This window comes from Bidens hawaiensis, unplaced genomic scaffold (assembly GCF_021521415.1).
Source record: "Bidens hawaiensis isolate Kalapana, Puna unplaced genomic scaffold, B.hawaiensis_p1.1 tig00000055_1, whole genome shotgun sequence".
Classification (NCBI taxonomy): Eukaryota; Viridiplantae; Streptophyta; class Magnoliopsida; order Asterales; family Asteraceae; genus Bidens; species Bidens hawaiensis.
In genome coordinates, this window is record NW_027491016.1 from 786533 (window position 1) to 801519 (window position 14987).

Sequence of the window (14987 nt, forward strand, 5' to 3'; positions counted from 1 at the left end):
TGACGCATGGCTTCTCTTTACTAACGACTCACACATTCATCTACTTCTTACTCTTATACTATAATATCAGGATTTGAACCCTGATATTCTCCACAAAAGATAAGAGTCTTTACTACCTCCTAGCCAAGACTAGAATGACAAAATAGCTCCTAACTACGCATATTAAATCCATATAATGTCTTATTGCGAATATCAAACCCTCATTCCTTAGGATATAGACAACACTGATGCGAAACAAAATTTTAACTAGTTTTTAACATATTACACGTTTGGGTTCCTTTAAAGAACTACAAGTTTTCTTCCGATGCCACGGAAAACATGTATGCTACAAAACCAAAAAAAGTTTATTTGCAACAATGCTAGGTTTAATTACACAAAAGAAGCCTGCGTATAACCAAAAGATAAAGTCGCACTCAATGTTGTAAAAGTTGCTAGACGGACTCTAGGCGGTTGACTGTGGAGTTGGGAGTACTCGGAAAGTACCAGGACATGATAAATATAAAGAAAATTAATTTTTGGGTATTATATATTTGTCAAAATAAGCATAATTCACGTCAAAGGGTATTCTAGTTGACTCGGCAACTTTTGAATGACTTTTAAAGAACCCTAGCTCGACTTTTGACCGCCTAACCCTACTTTTTACCGACTTTTAGAAATTCCTAGCCCAACTTTTGACCACCTAGCCCGCCTCACCCGACTTTTGACCGACTTTGACCGCCTCTGATTAATCCAGACCGACTTGAAAAAAGTCACCAAGGTAGGGGCCCGAGGACCAACTAGTCGATCTTGAAATCCGATTTTTACAATACAACATGCCTAGAAGATATCAGCACATGACTAGCATCAATAATAGATATGCACATTTATAAAAATGAGTACCACATATGTCATTTAAGTTGCTTTTAGTTAACATTTAATGCTTTAAAATTTAAGATTCCTTTAAAAGAACAAGTTTCCTTCCGGTGCCATGGGAAACATGTATATTACAAAATGAAAAAGTTTATATACTGGCTAGAGTACTGGGTTTAATTACATAAAAGATTCTATAACTAGAAAAATAAAGTCGTTTCATGTCCAAAGATAATTCTTTCTGATTTATATCGATGATAGGTATGTAGGTTATTATAAAAAAGAGTAACCGATATGTTAAAAGTCATTCCATTAACTCATGGAAGGCATTAGGTGCTCTAATTTTTGTTTTTTAGTGATTGTTCGAATTTGGATAAACGGTAATAATAATAACAATAATAATAATAATAAAAAAGAAGGTTGATAAGGATTCGAGACTTGAACACCCAACCTACACTCTAAGGTCTGATGGATTGATTTTATAACTTGAATCTATTATATTTGTAAAAGAGCATGCGTAAGGAGACGTGTTCATCACCCAAAATCAAACCAAAACATCCCAATACTGCTACTAGTTGGGCATTTCAAGGGCTTTTGGAGTGTGTGGTTGCGAACGGCGTTTGAGGGGTAAGTTTGGTTAAAGATGACTGTCGGTGAACATTCCTCATGAGTGTTGCACATTGAATAATTGATAATAGCTTTTTTAAAAATCATTTATAAATATAGTCGAATAGAAACGTAAGATACGATGGTGCTTGACAAAGCTGGTTGGGTAATGGCGTTGTCTAATCGGTTAGGCTCCATTGGTGCTTGAAGTCAAGCGTCTAGGCTCGTTTGATGCCCAGCTGGTTAGGTTCTATTGGTGCCTAATCTTCAGCGCCTATGCTGAAATGATCCTAACTTTTAGTAATAGTTCCAGGGAAGCAGCAACAGGACATAGTGTGGTAGTTCGGTTCCAAGTCAATTCCAGACTCCATAGATACCTGACTTGCTATGCCAAAACTTTTTTAAATGCTAGAAAAAAAGAATAACAACATCATCACCTTGCAACGTAAAAACTATCTATATGTATGTGGCTAACTCTAAAGTATTAAGTATTTGACCACCTGATAAATATTTTTATAGCCTACTTATTTGCAGAAGTTTCAATAATATTAATAACACTTGTTAGTTAATTTATTTTATGTCAATGACCCTTGGCAAATACTAGCTCGGGTAAGCGTGAGGCACCGAGGATATACTGGGTTTTAATCATGCATGTAATAAAAATTATCATAGAACCTCTTTAGGGTCCCGGTTCAATTCCAACGAGGGAAAACACCACTTTATATAGATGATAAGCCTTTCAAAGTCCCCAACAACCAACCAATTGCACCAAATTCATTAAAAAAAAGACACAACTACGAAGTTAGCCCTAGACGTTTCATAAAACAAGATTGGATACTAAGGTTTAAAAGTTGCAGGTATGAGTACCAAGGCTTTAACTTTGTAACAATGTTAGGTAATAACTTTAACTTCCGTTAAAAGTTAACGGAATATGCGTCTACTTGGCGTCGTAGCGCTTGGATTTTAACAACGTCCGATTTTTACCGACCACATAAACATCGTTTTAAATACTTTAATTTTTAATATGTGAATCTTTTTATATGTTAATTCAACAAATTTATATTTTGGGTTATATTAAGATACCTTTACTAACGTAACCAATATACCCATATAAAAGTATTGGTTACATTAGTAAAGGTAACTTAATAAAACCCAAATTTAAATGCGAATATTTATTACGATGTTTATTCGGTCAGTAAAATTCATGCATTGTTAAATTCCGAGCGTTGAAGCCTAAACATTGGTAAACCCGAGCGTTACAATGATGAGTTGACACAAATTTTATTAATATTTTAACAGAAGTTAAAATTAGTACCTGACAATCTAACATTGTTACAAAATTAAAACCTTAGTACCCATATTTACAGCTTTTAAATCTTAGTATCCAACTATTTCTAAAACATTAATTATTATTAAATAATGTGCATTAACTCACACAAGTAAAGAAACAAATATCTTTCTTTCTTTCATTCATTCACTGTTCTTCCTCACCTCACCTGCCCTCAAAACACATTTCATCCATATTCCAAACAACCCCTAAACCCTAAAACCCCTGTTTCAATGCCGTAATCAAATTCCCACAATCAACTCTTCAATAATGGATCCATGGACCACCCCAGACCCCCAATTACAAAACCCATCTCGCAAATCAAACGCCTTGAAGCAATTCACATCACCCACCAAAAACCCTAATTTCCCCAATTCAATTTCAAACCTATCAAACCCTTCAAGCAGCATCCCATGCAATAAAGACTTTCACTTTTACTTCAATTTCGACGAATTCAAAAACCCAGTTCAGGAAATTGCTAAATCTTCCCAATCGATACTCGAATTAATCGGGTCATCGGCCGAGCAAGTTTCGGGCAAAAAGCAGGTGAATTTACCTAATTTTGGTGATAATGATGATGGGGATGGAGCTTATGATTGGTTGGTTAACTTTAATGATGAGTTGTTTGAAAGATTTGATGCTTCGGTTGACGCGTTTATGACGATAAGGAAAAAAGAAGAGGAGACAGGGGTTAGGGTTAAGAATGTAGTTAGTGATGGTGGGTTTCAGAAAGGGTTAGTTAATGATAATAAGTTGGGTGATTCGTCGTCGGTTAAAGTTGTTTTGCGAGATGGGAATGCGGTGGGGACGCCGAAGGCGAAAGTTCCGTTTCATGTAGCGTCGATACGTAGGCCTCAGGATGCGTATAAGATAGTGGTGAATAATGATAATAAGCCGTTTGAGCATGTTTGGTTGCAGAAGAGTGAGGATGGGTCCAGGTTTATTCACCCGTTGGTGAGTTCGTTTTGTTATGTTATTGATTTGTTTCTAGTTTTGGTTCGGTTATTGAAGCACGTTTAGTACTTTATGTATGATCATTAGTAGAAATTTAATAATAGGATTTACTTCTTGTATTTATGTAGGAGAAACTTTCGGTCATGGATTTTATTGATAGGACGGTTAGTGATGTGGAGCCGGTAAAACCGCCTCCGGTTGAAAGCACATCTTTCAAGCTTGTACAAGATGTGAAGGACTTGAAGGAGTTAGCTGCTAAGTTGCGTGATGCCGATGAGTTTGCGGTAATCTCTTCTATTAAGTTTTATACTATTGTGGAAAAACAATATACTGAAAGCCTCTCGAATTAGATTAGAGGAAGGGTCAAGGGTGATTATGTAATTCTCTTTTCTCGTTCGATAATCAGTTTTGCTGCAGCTGGTATGAAACTGCATACATTAGCGGATTAGTATCTAAGAAGTAGAAGTTCTTTATGGCTTTATGCAATTAAAATCCGATTATTATAATACAAGCCACAATATTGAAATATTCAACTTCAAAAAATGTCTTCATATTTTAATAATTATTAATTTATTATTATTGTGCATGTGGTTTATATTATTATTTTGGGTTGTTTAGGTTGATTTGGAACACAATCAATATCGTTCGTTTCAAGGGTTAACGTGCTTGATGCAAATATCTACAAGAACAGAAGATTTTATTGTGGACACATTGAAACTACGGGCTCAAATCGGCCCGTATCTACGAGAGGTTTTTAAGGATCCTACCAGAAGGAAGGTCATTACTCATTTATTGCTTGAAGCAAATATTGTATAAAATTTTCAAGTATGTTATAACACTCTAATATTATTAGTAATCAGGTTTTGCATGGAGCTGATCGGGATATTATATGGCTACAACGTGACTTTGGTATATACGTTTGCAACATGTTTGATACCGGACAGGTTAATATTCATCTCATTTTTAGTATTCTTCATTCGTTTATTTATTTACTGGATTTAATTTGACGTGAGCGAATTTTAAGTTGTATAGGCATCAAAGGTGTTAAACTTGGAGAGGAATTCTCTGGAGTATCTATTGAGACACTTTTGTGATGTCGCTGCAAATAAACAGTACGTCTTTCCGGTCCATTTGCGAATAAACTGATCAAAATGCCCTCACGTGCCACACACATGATTGGACTTAACAGAAAATTATTAACTGTCATTAGTGTAAAGGACGTGATAAAATATGAACATAAAGGATGATTTTTGTTATTTCTTTAGTTTAAGGACGACAAGTGAAATTTACTCTATATCTAATGAACGAAAGTGTAACTCACTCTAATCCATATTTTTTGATTGATTTTTTTTGCTTTTTTTCCAGATACCAAAATGCAGATTGGCGACTACGGCCGTTGACTAAAGAAATGCTGAGGTAGAACTTGTTTGTTACAAATTTACCCCTTTTCCTTTTTGTACATAGTCTTTTATTTTAAATTATTTATGTGTGCGGTCTGTTTTATTTTAATAGATATGCCAGAGAAGACACACATTATCTTTTGTATATATATGATGTTATGAAAAGAAGGCTGCTTTCATTACCAAAAGGCCCCGACTGCACTGAAGAACCACTTGTTGAGGTAATTAAGCTTCATTTTATGCATAATTTAATAAAACAACTGAATTTCTGGGCTCATTATTTTATTATAAGAATTGTCGGTTCAGGTATACCAACGCAGTTACAATCTATGTATGCAACTCTATCAGAAAGAGATTATGACCGAGAACTCATATCTAAACATATACGGGTAGATTGTTTTTATGATTTTCAAATTTTACAACTTGATTTTTGATGCATTTTATAGATTCCAATTCAAAATTATTTTATAAATGACATTTACTATAACATATATATTTTTTTTGTTATTGTTGCTGTTTTAGGTTGCATGCTGCTGATCTCAGTGGGCAGCAACTTGCCATTATTGCAGTAAGTTATTTCTTCTTTTTCCTTTCTTTGAAAAGATACTAAAAATATTATTTTGAAGGATTTATTATTGACAAATGCAGGGACTTTGTCAGTGGAGAGATGTTATTGCTCGTTCAGAAGATGAAAGTACGGGTTATATATTGCCAAACAAAGTTCTAATCGAAATTGGTAATATGATCATTCTTTTATCTTTTTCTTTTTTTTTTATTAAAATTAAATGTTAACTCGTTTATTAATCTGTCAATTTTATAAAGCAAAGCAAATGCCAGTGACACCCGGAAAATTACGCCACGTATTGAAGTCGAGGCTATCGTACATCGAGCGAAACCTTGGTGCGGTTGTTAGTATTATCAGGCATTCGATGCAGAACGCGGTTGCATTTGAACCCGTTGCCAAGAAGCTGAAGGAAGAACACATTGAAATGGTGAAGTTTCTTGAATTATAATTTAGTTACAAAGTTTCAATCTTTTTAAACAAAGAAGCAAAACCCGAGATAAAGATGCTTACTTTATTTGAAAAATTATTAAACTGTGCAGATGGCTGCAAGAAATGCTAAACTTAATAATGGTGAAGAAGTTGCAGGTGAAAGTAATAGTAATGTTGGTGAAGACGACTCGTTTGAAAAGGAAGTTGGAAACTTTATCGTTGGAGCGAATCAAAGCCATAAATTAGATGGATCTTCTGTATGTTATTAGCCTGTGTTCTTTCTATTTATGCAAAACTAAAGATTCTTTCAAGTAAAATGATATTATTTTCATATGCAGGGTTCGAGAGTAAGCATGGAGGTCCAAAAGAAACCGAGTCGTGCCTTTGGAGCCATGTTTGGAAACACAGCAGGAAAGAGAAAGTTCAATCTTGAATCAAAGGTTGGAGCTTTGTTTTTGCTTGAAGGGTATTTTAGTCATTTTGCTAAGCTTACGTTTGTTAACAGGCAACCGAGGAGATTAAGGTTGAACAGATCAAATCTTCTGTGTCACTCCCATTCCGTTCTTTCGCTGAAAAAACCGAGGTTTCACATTCTGTTGCGAAAGAAAGACCCTCTACACCTCAAGAAAGTCCGGTTTTGCCCCTGGCTTCTGAACCGGTAACTGATGTTATTATGCTGGATTCTGATTCTGATGTTGAGGAGGAAGAGGAAAAACCGGGAAACGATGAGGGTAGTGAGCGGAAAACGGAAGGTGAAAACAATGTGATATTGTTGGATTCCGATTCCGATTGTTCCGATGAAAAGGATGGAAACGAGGGGGCCGTCCCGCTGTCGGGTCTTTCATCAAGCTCCCAGAAGTGTGTAGAAACTGCTAACAAGATGAAAATGTCAAACCCGGGGGCAGAGGATGGTGGTTCCGATGGGCTTGTGGAGGTAAAACCGTTTGACTATGCGGAGGCTAGGAAAGAAGTGTGGTTTGGGGAAGACGGGTCCGATGGGGAAGATGGTGATGGTAGTAATAATAATGGGAAAGGGGAAAAGAAGGGTGGTGGTGAAAGGAGTGGTGATTTTCAGTTGGGTAGGCGGCGGCAAGCTTTTCCTGCTACGGGTAACCGGAGTTCAACTTTCGGGTGAAGGCTTGGTGTCATGTTATAGGAAGTGTAGGAACTAGATGTTTTAAGAACATCCACCAAGGAAAACTTGAATATCAGAAAATTAAACAAAAAAAACCATCAAAATTGTCTGAATCAAGTTTCAATGGAATTTTATCTTGAATCAGGCACCATCAGTTTCCATGGTTTGAAAGTTATCTTCGTTTATGTTCGTGAACATTTGGTACAAATATACGTAGTTGATGTGCGACAAGTAACATGCACGAGTGATGGTAAGATCATTTGTTGTGGGCTGGCTTCGCCCCCTTCAAATGGGGGGTTTTGATTAGTTGCCACACATGGTGTCCCTTCTCTCTTACGTGCTCACTAAGACACTAACCCGGAAGGTGCTGATATGATGGGCGTTAACCTGCAACGCATAGCTTAAAGGGTATCACGAGAGATGCCACATATTAAAAATTGAATCTTTTAAAAATTTTATTTGATTCATTCATCATGTATAATATTAAAGATGGTTTTTTATAACATATATTATGCTATGTATAAAACTAAATTATATATATATATATATAAATATAATAACAACTATAAATATATAAAAATGACCACCAAATAGTAAACGAGTCGAGCTTTAAAAATTACTCACGAGTCAAGCTTGAGCTTTAGAAATAGAGATCGGTCGAGCTCGGGCTCGGCTCGTCTTGTTTGCACCCCAGAACAACAAACCAACACAAAGCATGAGGACTTAAACTGCCAATACTAGAAACAAAAAGCTTAAACTATACTATTCTCATCTCTCTTAAATCAGTTAAGCTTCTTGTTGGTCATCAATGGCGGTTGAAGGCGGAGGAACAACGCTATCGGACCTGTACCAGAGATCACGGCGGCTGCTACTGAAAACCAGAGATGATCTGGAACGTCTCGAGCGTCTGGCCGCCGCCATGGACTCGCCGGAGCTCTCAGTTTCCGTCCGGAGAGACATCGGTCAAATCCAAACCCTATGCTCCGAGATGGACGCGATCTGGCGATCCGTCGCATTAAAACCTCAGCGTGATCTGTGGAAGAGGTTCGTTTTCGTTTCTGTTCCGATGTTCGATCTGAATTTTGGTTGCCGTTCGAATCTAATGCAAAATTAACCGAAGTTATTGTGTAAAATTAGCATGATTCATTCGGAATAAGATATTTATGCTAAAATTCAACTTCGTGAATCAATTGTGGTCATCTGTAACCCTAATTGCATAAAATTTGTGCTCAGAACGTAGAGGAAGTGTAAATTAGGGCTTTGAAACTGTGAATTAGATATCTGTGCCAAAATTCGGCCTCGTTAAATCAGTTGTGGCGATCGGGAATTCGCACTTCGAACTAACAGGAACTGTGAATTAGGACTTTTGAATTCAACTTTACACTCTAGGGAAGAATATGTTTGAAACACAGATTAATGACAACTATGAAATCTAGGGGTGTGCATGAAACCGAAAACACATGTCCGAAACCGTAAGTTCGGTTTTACAAAAACCGATGATTTGGTTTCATATTTTTGTAAAACCGAACTTACGGTTTGGTTTTGTTTTTCATGTTATAAAAAAACCAAACCAAACAGAATCAATAGATTTTCATTTTTTACTTTTAATTTAAGTAATAAATTAGAATTTAATAAATATGTAATTTAAAATATTTTAGCCCAAATGTATATTTATCTGTTATTAAGTAACGAAATCATTTAGGCCCAAATTCATTATTTTGGAACAATTTTTTTTTTTTGCCCAAACTTTTCAAACTCAAATGGCAAAACAAAAAAATGAAACAGAACCCAAACCGAACAGCTTTCAATAACTCAAAAACCAAAGTTTCAGTTTTAGCCCAAAACCGACCCAAAGCGAACTGTGCACACCCGGTATGAACTATCGAAGTTTTTTATTGCAATTTAAGCTTTGACAACATATTGATAAAATGATGCAATCTGTCAGAAAAGTGGAGCAAGTAGCCGAAGAAGCTGAATCTTTGAGAGAAAGTTTAGACCGTTGTATGCAGAGGCAGCAAAGGAGGATGCAAGAAGCACAAGAGAGGGCAGAATTGCTTGGAAGAACTGTAAGTAAATAAATTAATAAGTTTCTTGTTGTGGACTTGTGTCACACTAATTTAATTTCATATATACAGAATTACTAATTTCAATTGTGAAAAAACTGTGGTTCAGAATGGTGAATCGTCTCATATCTTGAGGATTTTTGATGAGGAAGCACAAGCAATGGAGTCTGCACGCAACTCTTCAAGAATGTTGGAAGAAGCAACTGCTACTGGAACCGCCATTCTTGCTAAATATTCTGAACAAAGAGAACGCTTAAAGGTTTTTCTAGTTCAATATTCTAATAGTTGTAGCATAGTTATAGATGCTGAGTCTGTGTTTCTTCATTCTAATTTACATTTGTGCAGGGAGCTCAAAGGAAAGCCTTGGATGTACTCAACACACTCGGGCTATCGAATTCAGTATTAAGGATCATTGAGAGGCGCAATAGAGTTGATCAGTGGATTAAATATGCAGGCATGATTCTTACATTAATCGTAGTAATTGTTTTCTTGAGGTGGGTTCGGTGATATCTTTCTTATTGTTGAAGTAGTCTTTTGTTGTATTGCGGGTTAATATGAAGTCGTGAATTCGTTATGGCGATTATGTTGCCCTTGCTGACATGGCTTGGTAAATCATCACTGGATGAGGGCGATTGGATTTAGAGGGTTTTGATGCTTTGGTTTCAAGTATAAAAAGCTAATAGATGAGTTTTTAATACTTTTAATTATAATTTTGTATTTCTACTTGCTAAATTGATTAGTTATGTTGAAAAGGTCAGGGTTGAACTGCCAACTACGATTTTAAAAAACGATAAATCAAATCGTCCGGATTGGTCGGACCTGTTAGACTAGGCTGACCAAAATAGTTTGAAGTAAATATATCGTTCAGTTAACTGCGAATCAAGCCGTACAAATCTTAAACAAGTCGAACTAGTTTATTTACTTGGGTGAGTGTTTTTGATCGTGCATTTTTTTCCTCATTTTCGAATGTTTCAAATTCATTACTGTCACAACCCAAAGTGAAATCTAGATACACTTGATTTGCTGTTTACACCATGTAAAATTTTAATATATCTGAAAGTGATTGTGAGTAGAGAAGAGAGAAAAAATAATGATAAAAGTATAGATAAAATATTATTTAATTGAAAACACCAGAGAATATGTGGTGATTTTTAGTGTAATTATATGGATATGATAGAAAATGAGCTGAATATGCGGTGATTTTTAGTGTAATTATATGGATATTATAGGAAATGAGCTGGGAACGCTCTTAAATTTTTTTTCTCCATTCACAATCACTTTAAAAAATATATTATAAAAGTTATGAAGAATGATTCATTAAAGTTGCTCATGAATATTAAACATTTCATCTCCTTGACTTACAACTACACCATAAAAAATAAATAGATAACATACTCATAAAATTTGAAAAACCAATTGTAAATGCTCTTAAGAGTTAGAAATGAGACTCGTTATGGGGAGCCTATTGTGACTGCCATAAGATCATCTATTTTTGGTACGAATATATGTTTTCAAAGCGTCTCGTAGTGACCCGAATTCAATTTGCTAAGAATACGTTTCGACCCGAATTCATTTTACTTTGAACTCGTTTTAATTTGAACTCGTTTTGCTCAAAACCCGTTCTGACACAAAGCCATACTAACCCATAACCCGAATCCATCCAAGTTGCTATGCCTAATAATGCACATTGTTAGATTACATAGCCCAAGTCTAGAGCCCACAAGACCATAACTCCTAATAAAGTAATACATATATACAAAGTTCGTTTATGCTCTCACTTTATCTCTGTTTAAGATACTTAAATGTAAGTTTAAGATGCTTAAATAAATAAATAGCTTTAGAAAGAATGTAAGATTTGAAATCAATAATATTAATACTTAATTAGTAGCTTTAATAAATTGGATGTGGCTCAATGGTAGAGCACTCACTTTACTAGTGAGAGATAGAGGGTTCCAACCTCACTATCACCAATTTATATGGGAGATATAAGGGATGACCCTGGCTTGCCAGAGTTCGAGTCCTGATCTCACCCGGTTTTACCGGCTCCTCGTTGTCGTGCCGTTTGGCAGGCGTGGGGGTCGGGGTTTATCTGGGGAATCCCTCAATAGGTGGACCGCTAGGGGCTCCGTCCGTCCGGACTCGTGGCCGGCTCGGGCTATCTTTAGCCAATGAAGGCCGCGTACGAAGTATCCGACGTTACTTAGTTGGTCGTTCCAAAAAAAAATTAGTAGCTCTAATTTTCACAACATTCTTTACCCAAGTTGTAAGTAACTAACGATATTTAATATTTCTTATTCTTATAGGCGAGACAGATATTTAATTAATACCAGATTTTCAATACTTACAATAATTGAGTGCCTTTATACAAAAAGATAATATATTAAAATTAAAAAAAGACACATGACTTGTATGATACATTAATAAGCATCTGATCTCTTGTTTTCTCTTGCTATAAATAATACTGTAACTCCAATAACACTGCGATTGTACATTTTGTATGTCGTACAAATTTTAGTTATCAACTGGGCATTGGTTATTCACACCCTTAACTTACCCACACACTCTTTAACGTGGGGTTCCATACGATAGTATAGCCCCTATACGACCGTATGTAGTGTGTGTGGATAACCAAAGGGTGTACGAATAACATATCTCATAAACTATTTTTAATAGCAGCTTTAATTTTCAAAACATTCTTTCCCCAATTTGTAAGTAATTCAATGATATTAAATCAATACTTAAAATGCTTGTTGAGTGCTTCATCTTTTCTAAAAGAAAATAATGTATCAACTTAAAAAATAATGTATAGTCTTCGCCTCAAAAAAGCTAAATATGCAGAATATCAGTCCTATTGGACATGCTTTTCTTGTGAAAGTGAACACAACACTCATGGAGTTAGGTATATGTGTTTTAATTCTTGTTATTTTCGCATTGATATAAGTTGTAGTGTGGAAGCGGACAAAAAAATGATCCATCACCCTAGCCACCCACACCCACTAGTGCCTCTCATCTCCAAACCTATTTTATGTCTATGTAATGCTTGTGGGGAGGAACATAAAGGGATATTTTTTCAATGCGTAATATGTTCTAACTTTTCCATACATAGTGATTGTGCTTTCCTACCAAAAAGTTTGTTAATTCAACAGACTACTAATGATATCTTTCACCATACACATCCGCTCACTCTTTCTTATTCCTTCCCGAAAGAAGAACAAGAAGCTAAATATAACCCTACATGTAGAGTATGCAATGGTGATTTTTATAGAAAAGGGGGAAATCTTTGGATTTATAAGTGTGAAAAGTGTATTTACTATGCCCATTTGAATTGTGCAACATCAAGAAAAGAGTCATTCATGTCCATCCTGTCTATAAGTGAGTAAACAATTGCATATGTGATTTCTTCCATTTAAATATTATATAGGTCATGCAAACGAATAACTATTCGCTTCCATTCTTTCAGGTAGAGTACACACGATTAAAAATTTTGAAGATGCCGACTATACACATCTTGTCCATCTACCATTTCCTGATCAAACTTACAATATATCCAGACAATTATTTGTCAAAGAAATTGGACCGGCAACTTATGACATGGTAAGTACGCATCGTCATGAGCTAATATTAGTTAATATGCAATGGATAGATGGTGCAAGCTCCTCATCAAAGGCCAACTCATTGATGGCATGTCATAACCCAATGAAAAAGATAGAGCTATTGAGCAATGGATGTGTGAGACCGATAATGGAGATGCCCTTTTACAAGTGTGGGGCCAATGACGATGAAACTTGCAATTTTGCTTTTCATGAGTGGTGTGCTCGGCTTCCAGCAGAAGTACACAACCATCCAGGTCACCCCCAACATGCATTATTACTAATGTCATTTCTCTCAGGCCAAGATGAGTTATTCGGCATTTTTCGTTGTGATGTTTGTCTCCTACATTGCAATGGATTTGCTTATGGCTGTAACAAATGTAACTACTTCGTTGATGTCACTTGTGGGTTTATACCGGAAAATATCACACATAAATCTCACGCAGGTCATATTCTTTCAATAGATAAGGAGATTCCTTCTCTATATATTTCTCCCTTGCCTTTATGTTTTATGTGTCTCGAAAGTGTCGATGATAGGCTGGCATACAGCTGTCGCATGTGTTGTGTATATATACATCCGAAGTGTGCTTTGTTGTTGCCAGAGACAGTCAGACATGCTTATGACAAACATCCCTTGAAGTTGAGTTACCTCCCAATTGAAAATCACAAAAGTGAATACTTTTGTGAAATTTGTGAGAACGAATTGAATCCCCATATGTGTTTCTATTACTGTTACAAGTGTGCTCAGTCGGTGCATTCTGCTTGTGCTCCTTTAATACTTTGCTGTGAAAGGGAATCCTATTCCATCAATGGAGAAAGCATTTATTTGTTTTCAAACCTTAAGTTTGGAAGTGTTTATAAGACTCCTGGTCACCCACATCCTCTCTCACTTGATCAAGGGATGGAGGGTGATGGTCAATGCAGTAGGTGTGGTATGAATCTGTGGAACCAGATAATATACAAGTGTCTCAACTGTAAGTTTGCAATTGATAACGTATGCTTTCGGAGCTTGTAGAACTAGAAAAACTCATGAAGTTTGTGTTAAGCAAGTGGCGGACGTCTATTTGATCAGTCTCATTTCGCAACTTATTCATATATGTACTTCTCTCTTTTGTGTAAATTCGACACGTCTTGTAATTTTTTTGTTATCCAAAGATCCATTGCTTCTTTTATTTTGATGATTATGAATGTGTCAAGATCTCTGAATTATAATCTATTTGAATGAAAAATTTGTTACAGAAGAAGCAAGTTTTGTTTAAAACATTATACAAATTATGCTAATTTCTAAGGTCACACTGAGCTATGTACCATTTTTTTATAGGATGGAAACAAATACAGTAATCCTTTAAAAACAAAAACGAGTCGATTATTTGTCATCTCCAATGCTGTTAGAGCCTATAAATGTTAGGATTAAACGCACACACACGAAACTGAACACACACACGGAAGCAATAAACGAACACGAGGATTTAACGTGGTTCGGTCTAAACTGACCTAGGGTCCACGGGTGGCAACTAGGTATTCTATTATTGAGTGACAAATAATTACAGGTACATAGCGGTACATATAGAGATTGAACTAGGGCTAGAAAATTATTAAGCAAGAAATCTAAACCGGGCCGGGCTTCGGTCTAACCACCCTACACCCGTCTGTCCTTTAGACTTCAAATAATAAATCGGGCCTAAACAAAAGGCCTACGAAACCCCAACAATAAATTCGTTTGATAGTGAAAGAAAGTAATAGAAACATATAAATGTTGTCATTGCCTGTTAGGTGTTGGCAATTCCGGATCCCATTTATAAATCGGTGAACTTGAGAGACAGAAGTTGACAAATTGGTCAAAGTTGGTTCACTTCTTTAATTATTTTATTATATATAATAAAACACAACTTCAGTGACGTAAGCATCCGATTGGGCCACTTGGCGGCACCTTAGTGGTCGACAACATTTGTTTTTGTTCCAGTACACCGATTAAATACCAGTTTTGTTTTTTTAGTTTCGGTACCATAACAAACGTGACAGAAAACAACCTAATTCGTGCTGACTCACCGCATTTTGTTTTAGTTCCG

At 35.9% G+C, this 14987-nt stretch overlaps 2 protein-coding genes across 2 annotated transcripts; both read left to right on the plus strand.

The window, feature by feature from the left end:
• Positions 1–3031: 3031 nt before the first annotated feature.
• LOC143549049 (protein RRP6-like 2) lies at positions 3032–7265 on the plus strand. Its single transcript, XM_077040084.1, has 14 exons — positions 3032–3736; positions 3865–4020; positions 4355–4513; positions 4597–4680; positions 4769–4848; positions 5102–5152; positions 5249–5357; positions 5443–5525; positions 5659–5704; positions 5785–5872; positions 5959–6128; positions 6241–6387; positions 6469–6570; positions 6636–7265. Exons 1-14 carry the CDS (start codon positions 3053–3055, stop codon positions 7263–7265), a joined length of 2589 nt encoding a protein of 862 aa, XP_076896199.1. The 5' UTR covers positions 3032–3052.
• Positions 7266–8072: 807 nt separating this feature from the next.
• Positions 8073–9909, plus strand: LOC143549434 (membrin-11-like). The gene is made up of 4 exons (XM_077040366.1): positions 8073–8309; positions 9211–9331; positions 9438–9587; positions 9674–9909. The coding sequence occupies exons 1-4, from the start codon at positions 8074–8076 to the stop codon at positions 9833–9835; spliced, it is 669 nt and encodes a 222-aa protein (XP_076896481.1). The 5' UTR covers position 8073; the 3' UTR covers positions 9836–9909.
• Positions 9910–14987: the final 5078 nt, after the last annotated feature.

Excerpts from the sequence above, each read along its gene's own strand:
- LOC143549049 (XM_077040084.1), top strand. The coding sequence starts at position 3,053 with ATGGATCCATGGACCACCCCAGACCCCCAATTACAAAACCCATCTCGC. Across the intron at positions 4,021-4,354 it reads GTGATGCCGATGAGTTTGCG|GTTGATTTGGAACACAATCA; the intron begins GTAATCTCTTCT and ends TGGGTTGTTTAG. Across the intron at positions 5,153-5,248 it reads TTGACTAAAGAAATGCTGAG|ATATGCCAGAGAAGACACAC; the intron begins GTAGAACTTGTT and ends TTATTTTAATAG.
- LOC143549434 (XM_077040366.1), top strand. The coding sequence starts at position 8,074 with ATGGCGGTTGAAGGCGGAGGAACAACGCTATCGGACCTGTACCAGAGA. Across the intron at positions 8,310-9,210 it reads CAGCGTGATCTGTGGAAGAG|AAAAGTGGAGCAAGTAGCCG; the intron begins GTTCGTTTTCGT and ends GCAATCTGTCAG. Across the intron at positions 9,588-9,673 it reads AACAAAGAGAACGCTTAAAG|GGAGCTCAAAGGAAAGCCTT; the intron begins GTTTTTCTAGTT and ends ACATTTGTGCAG.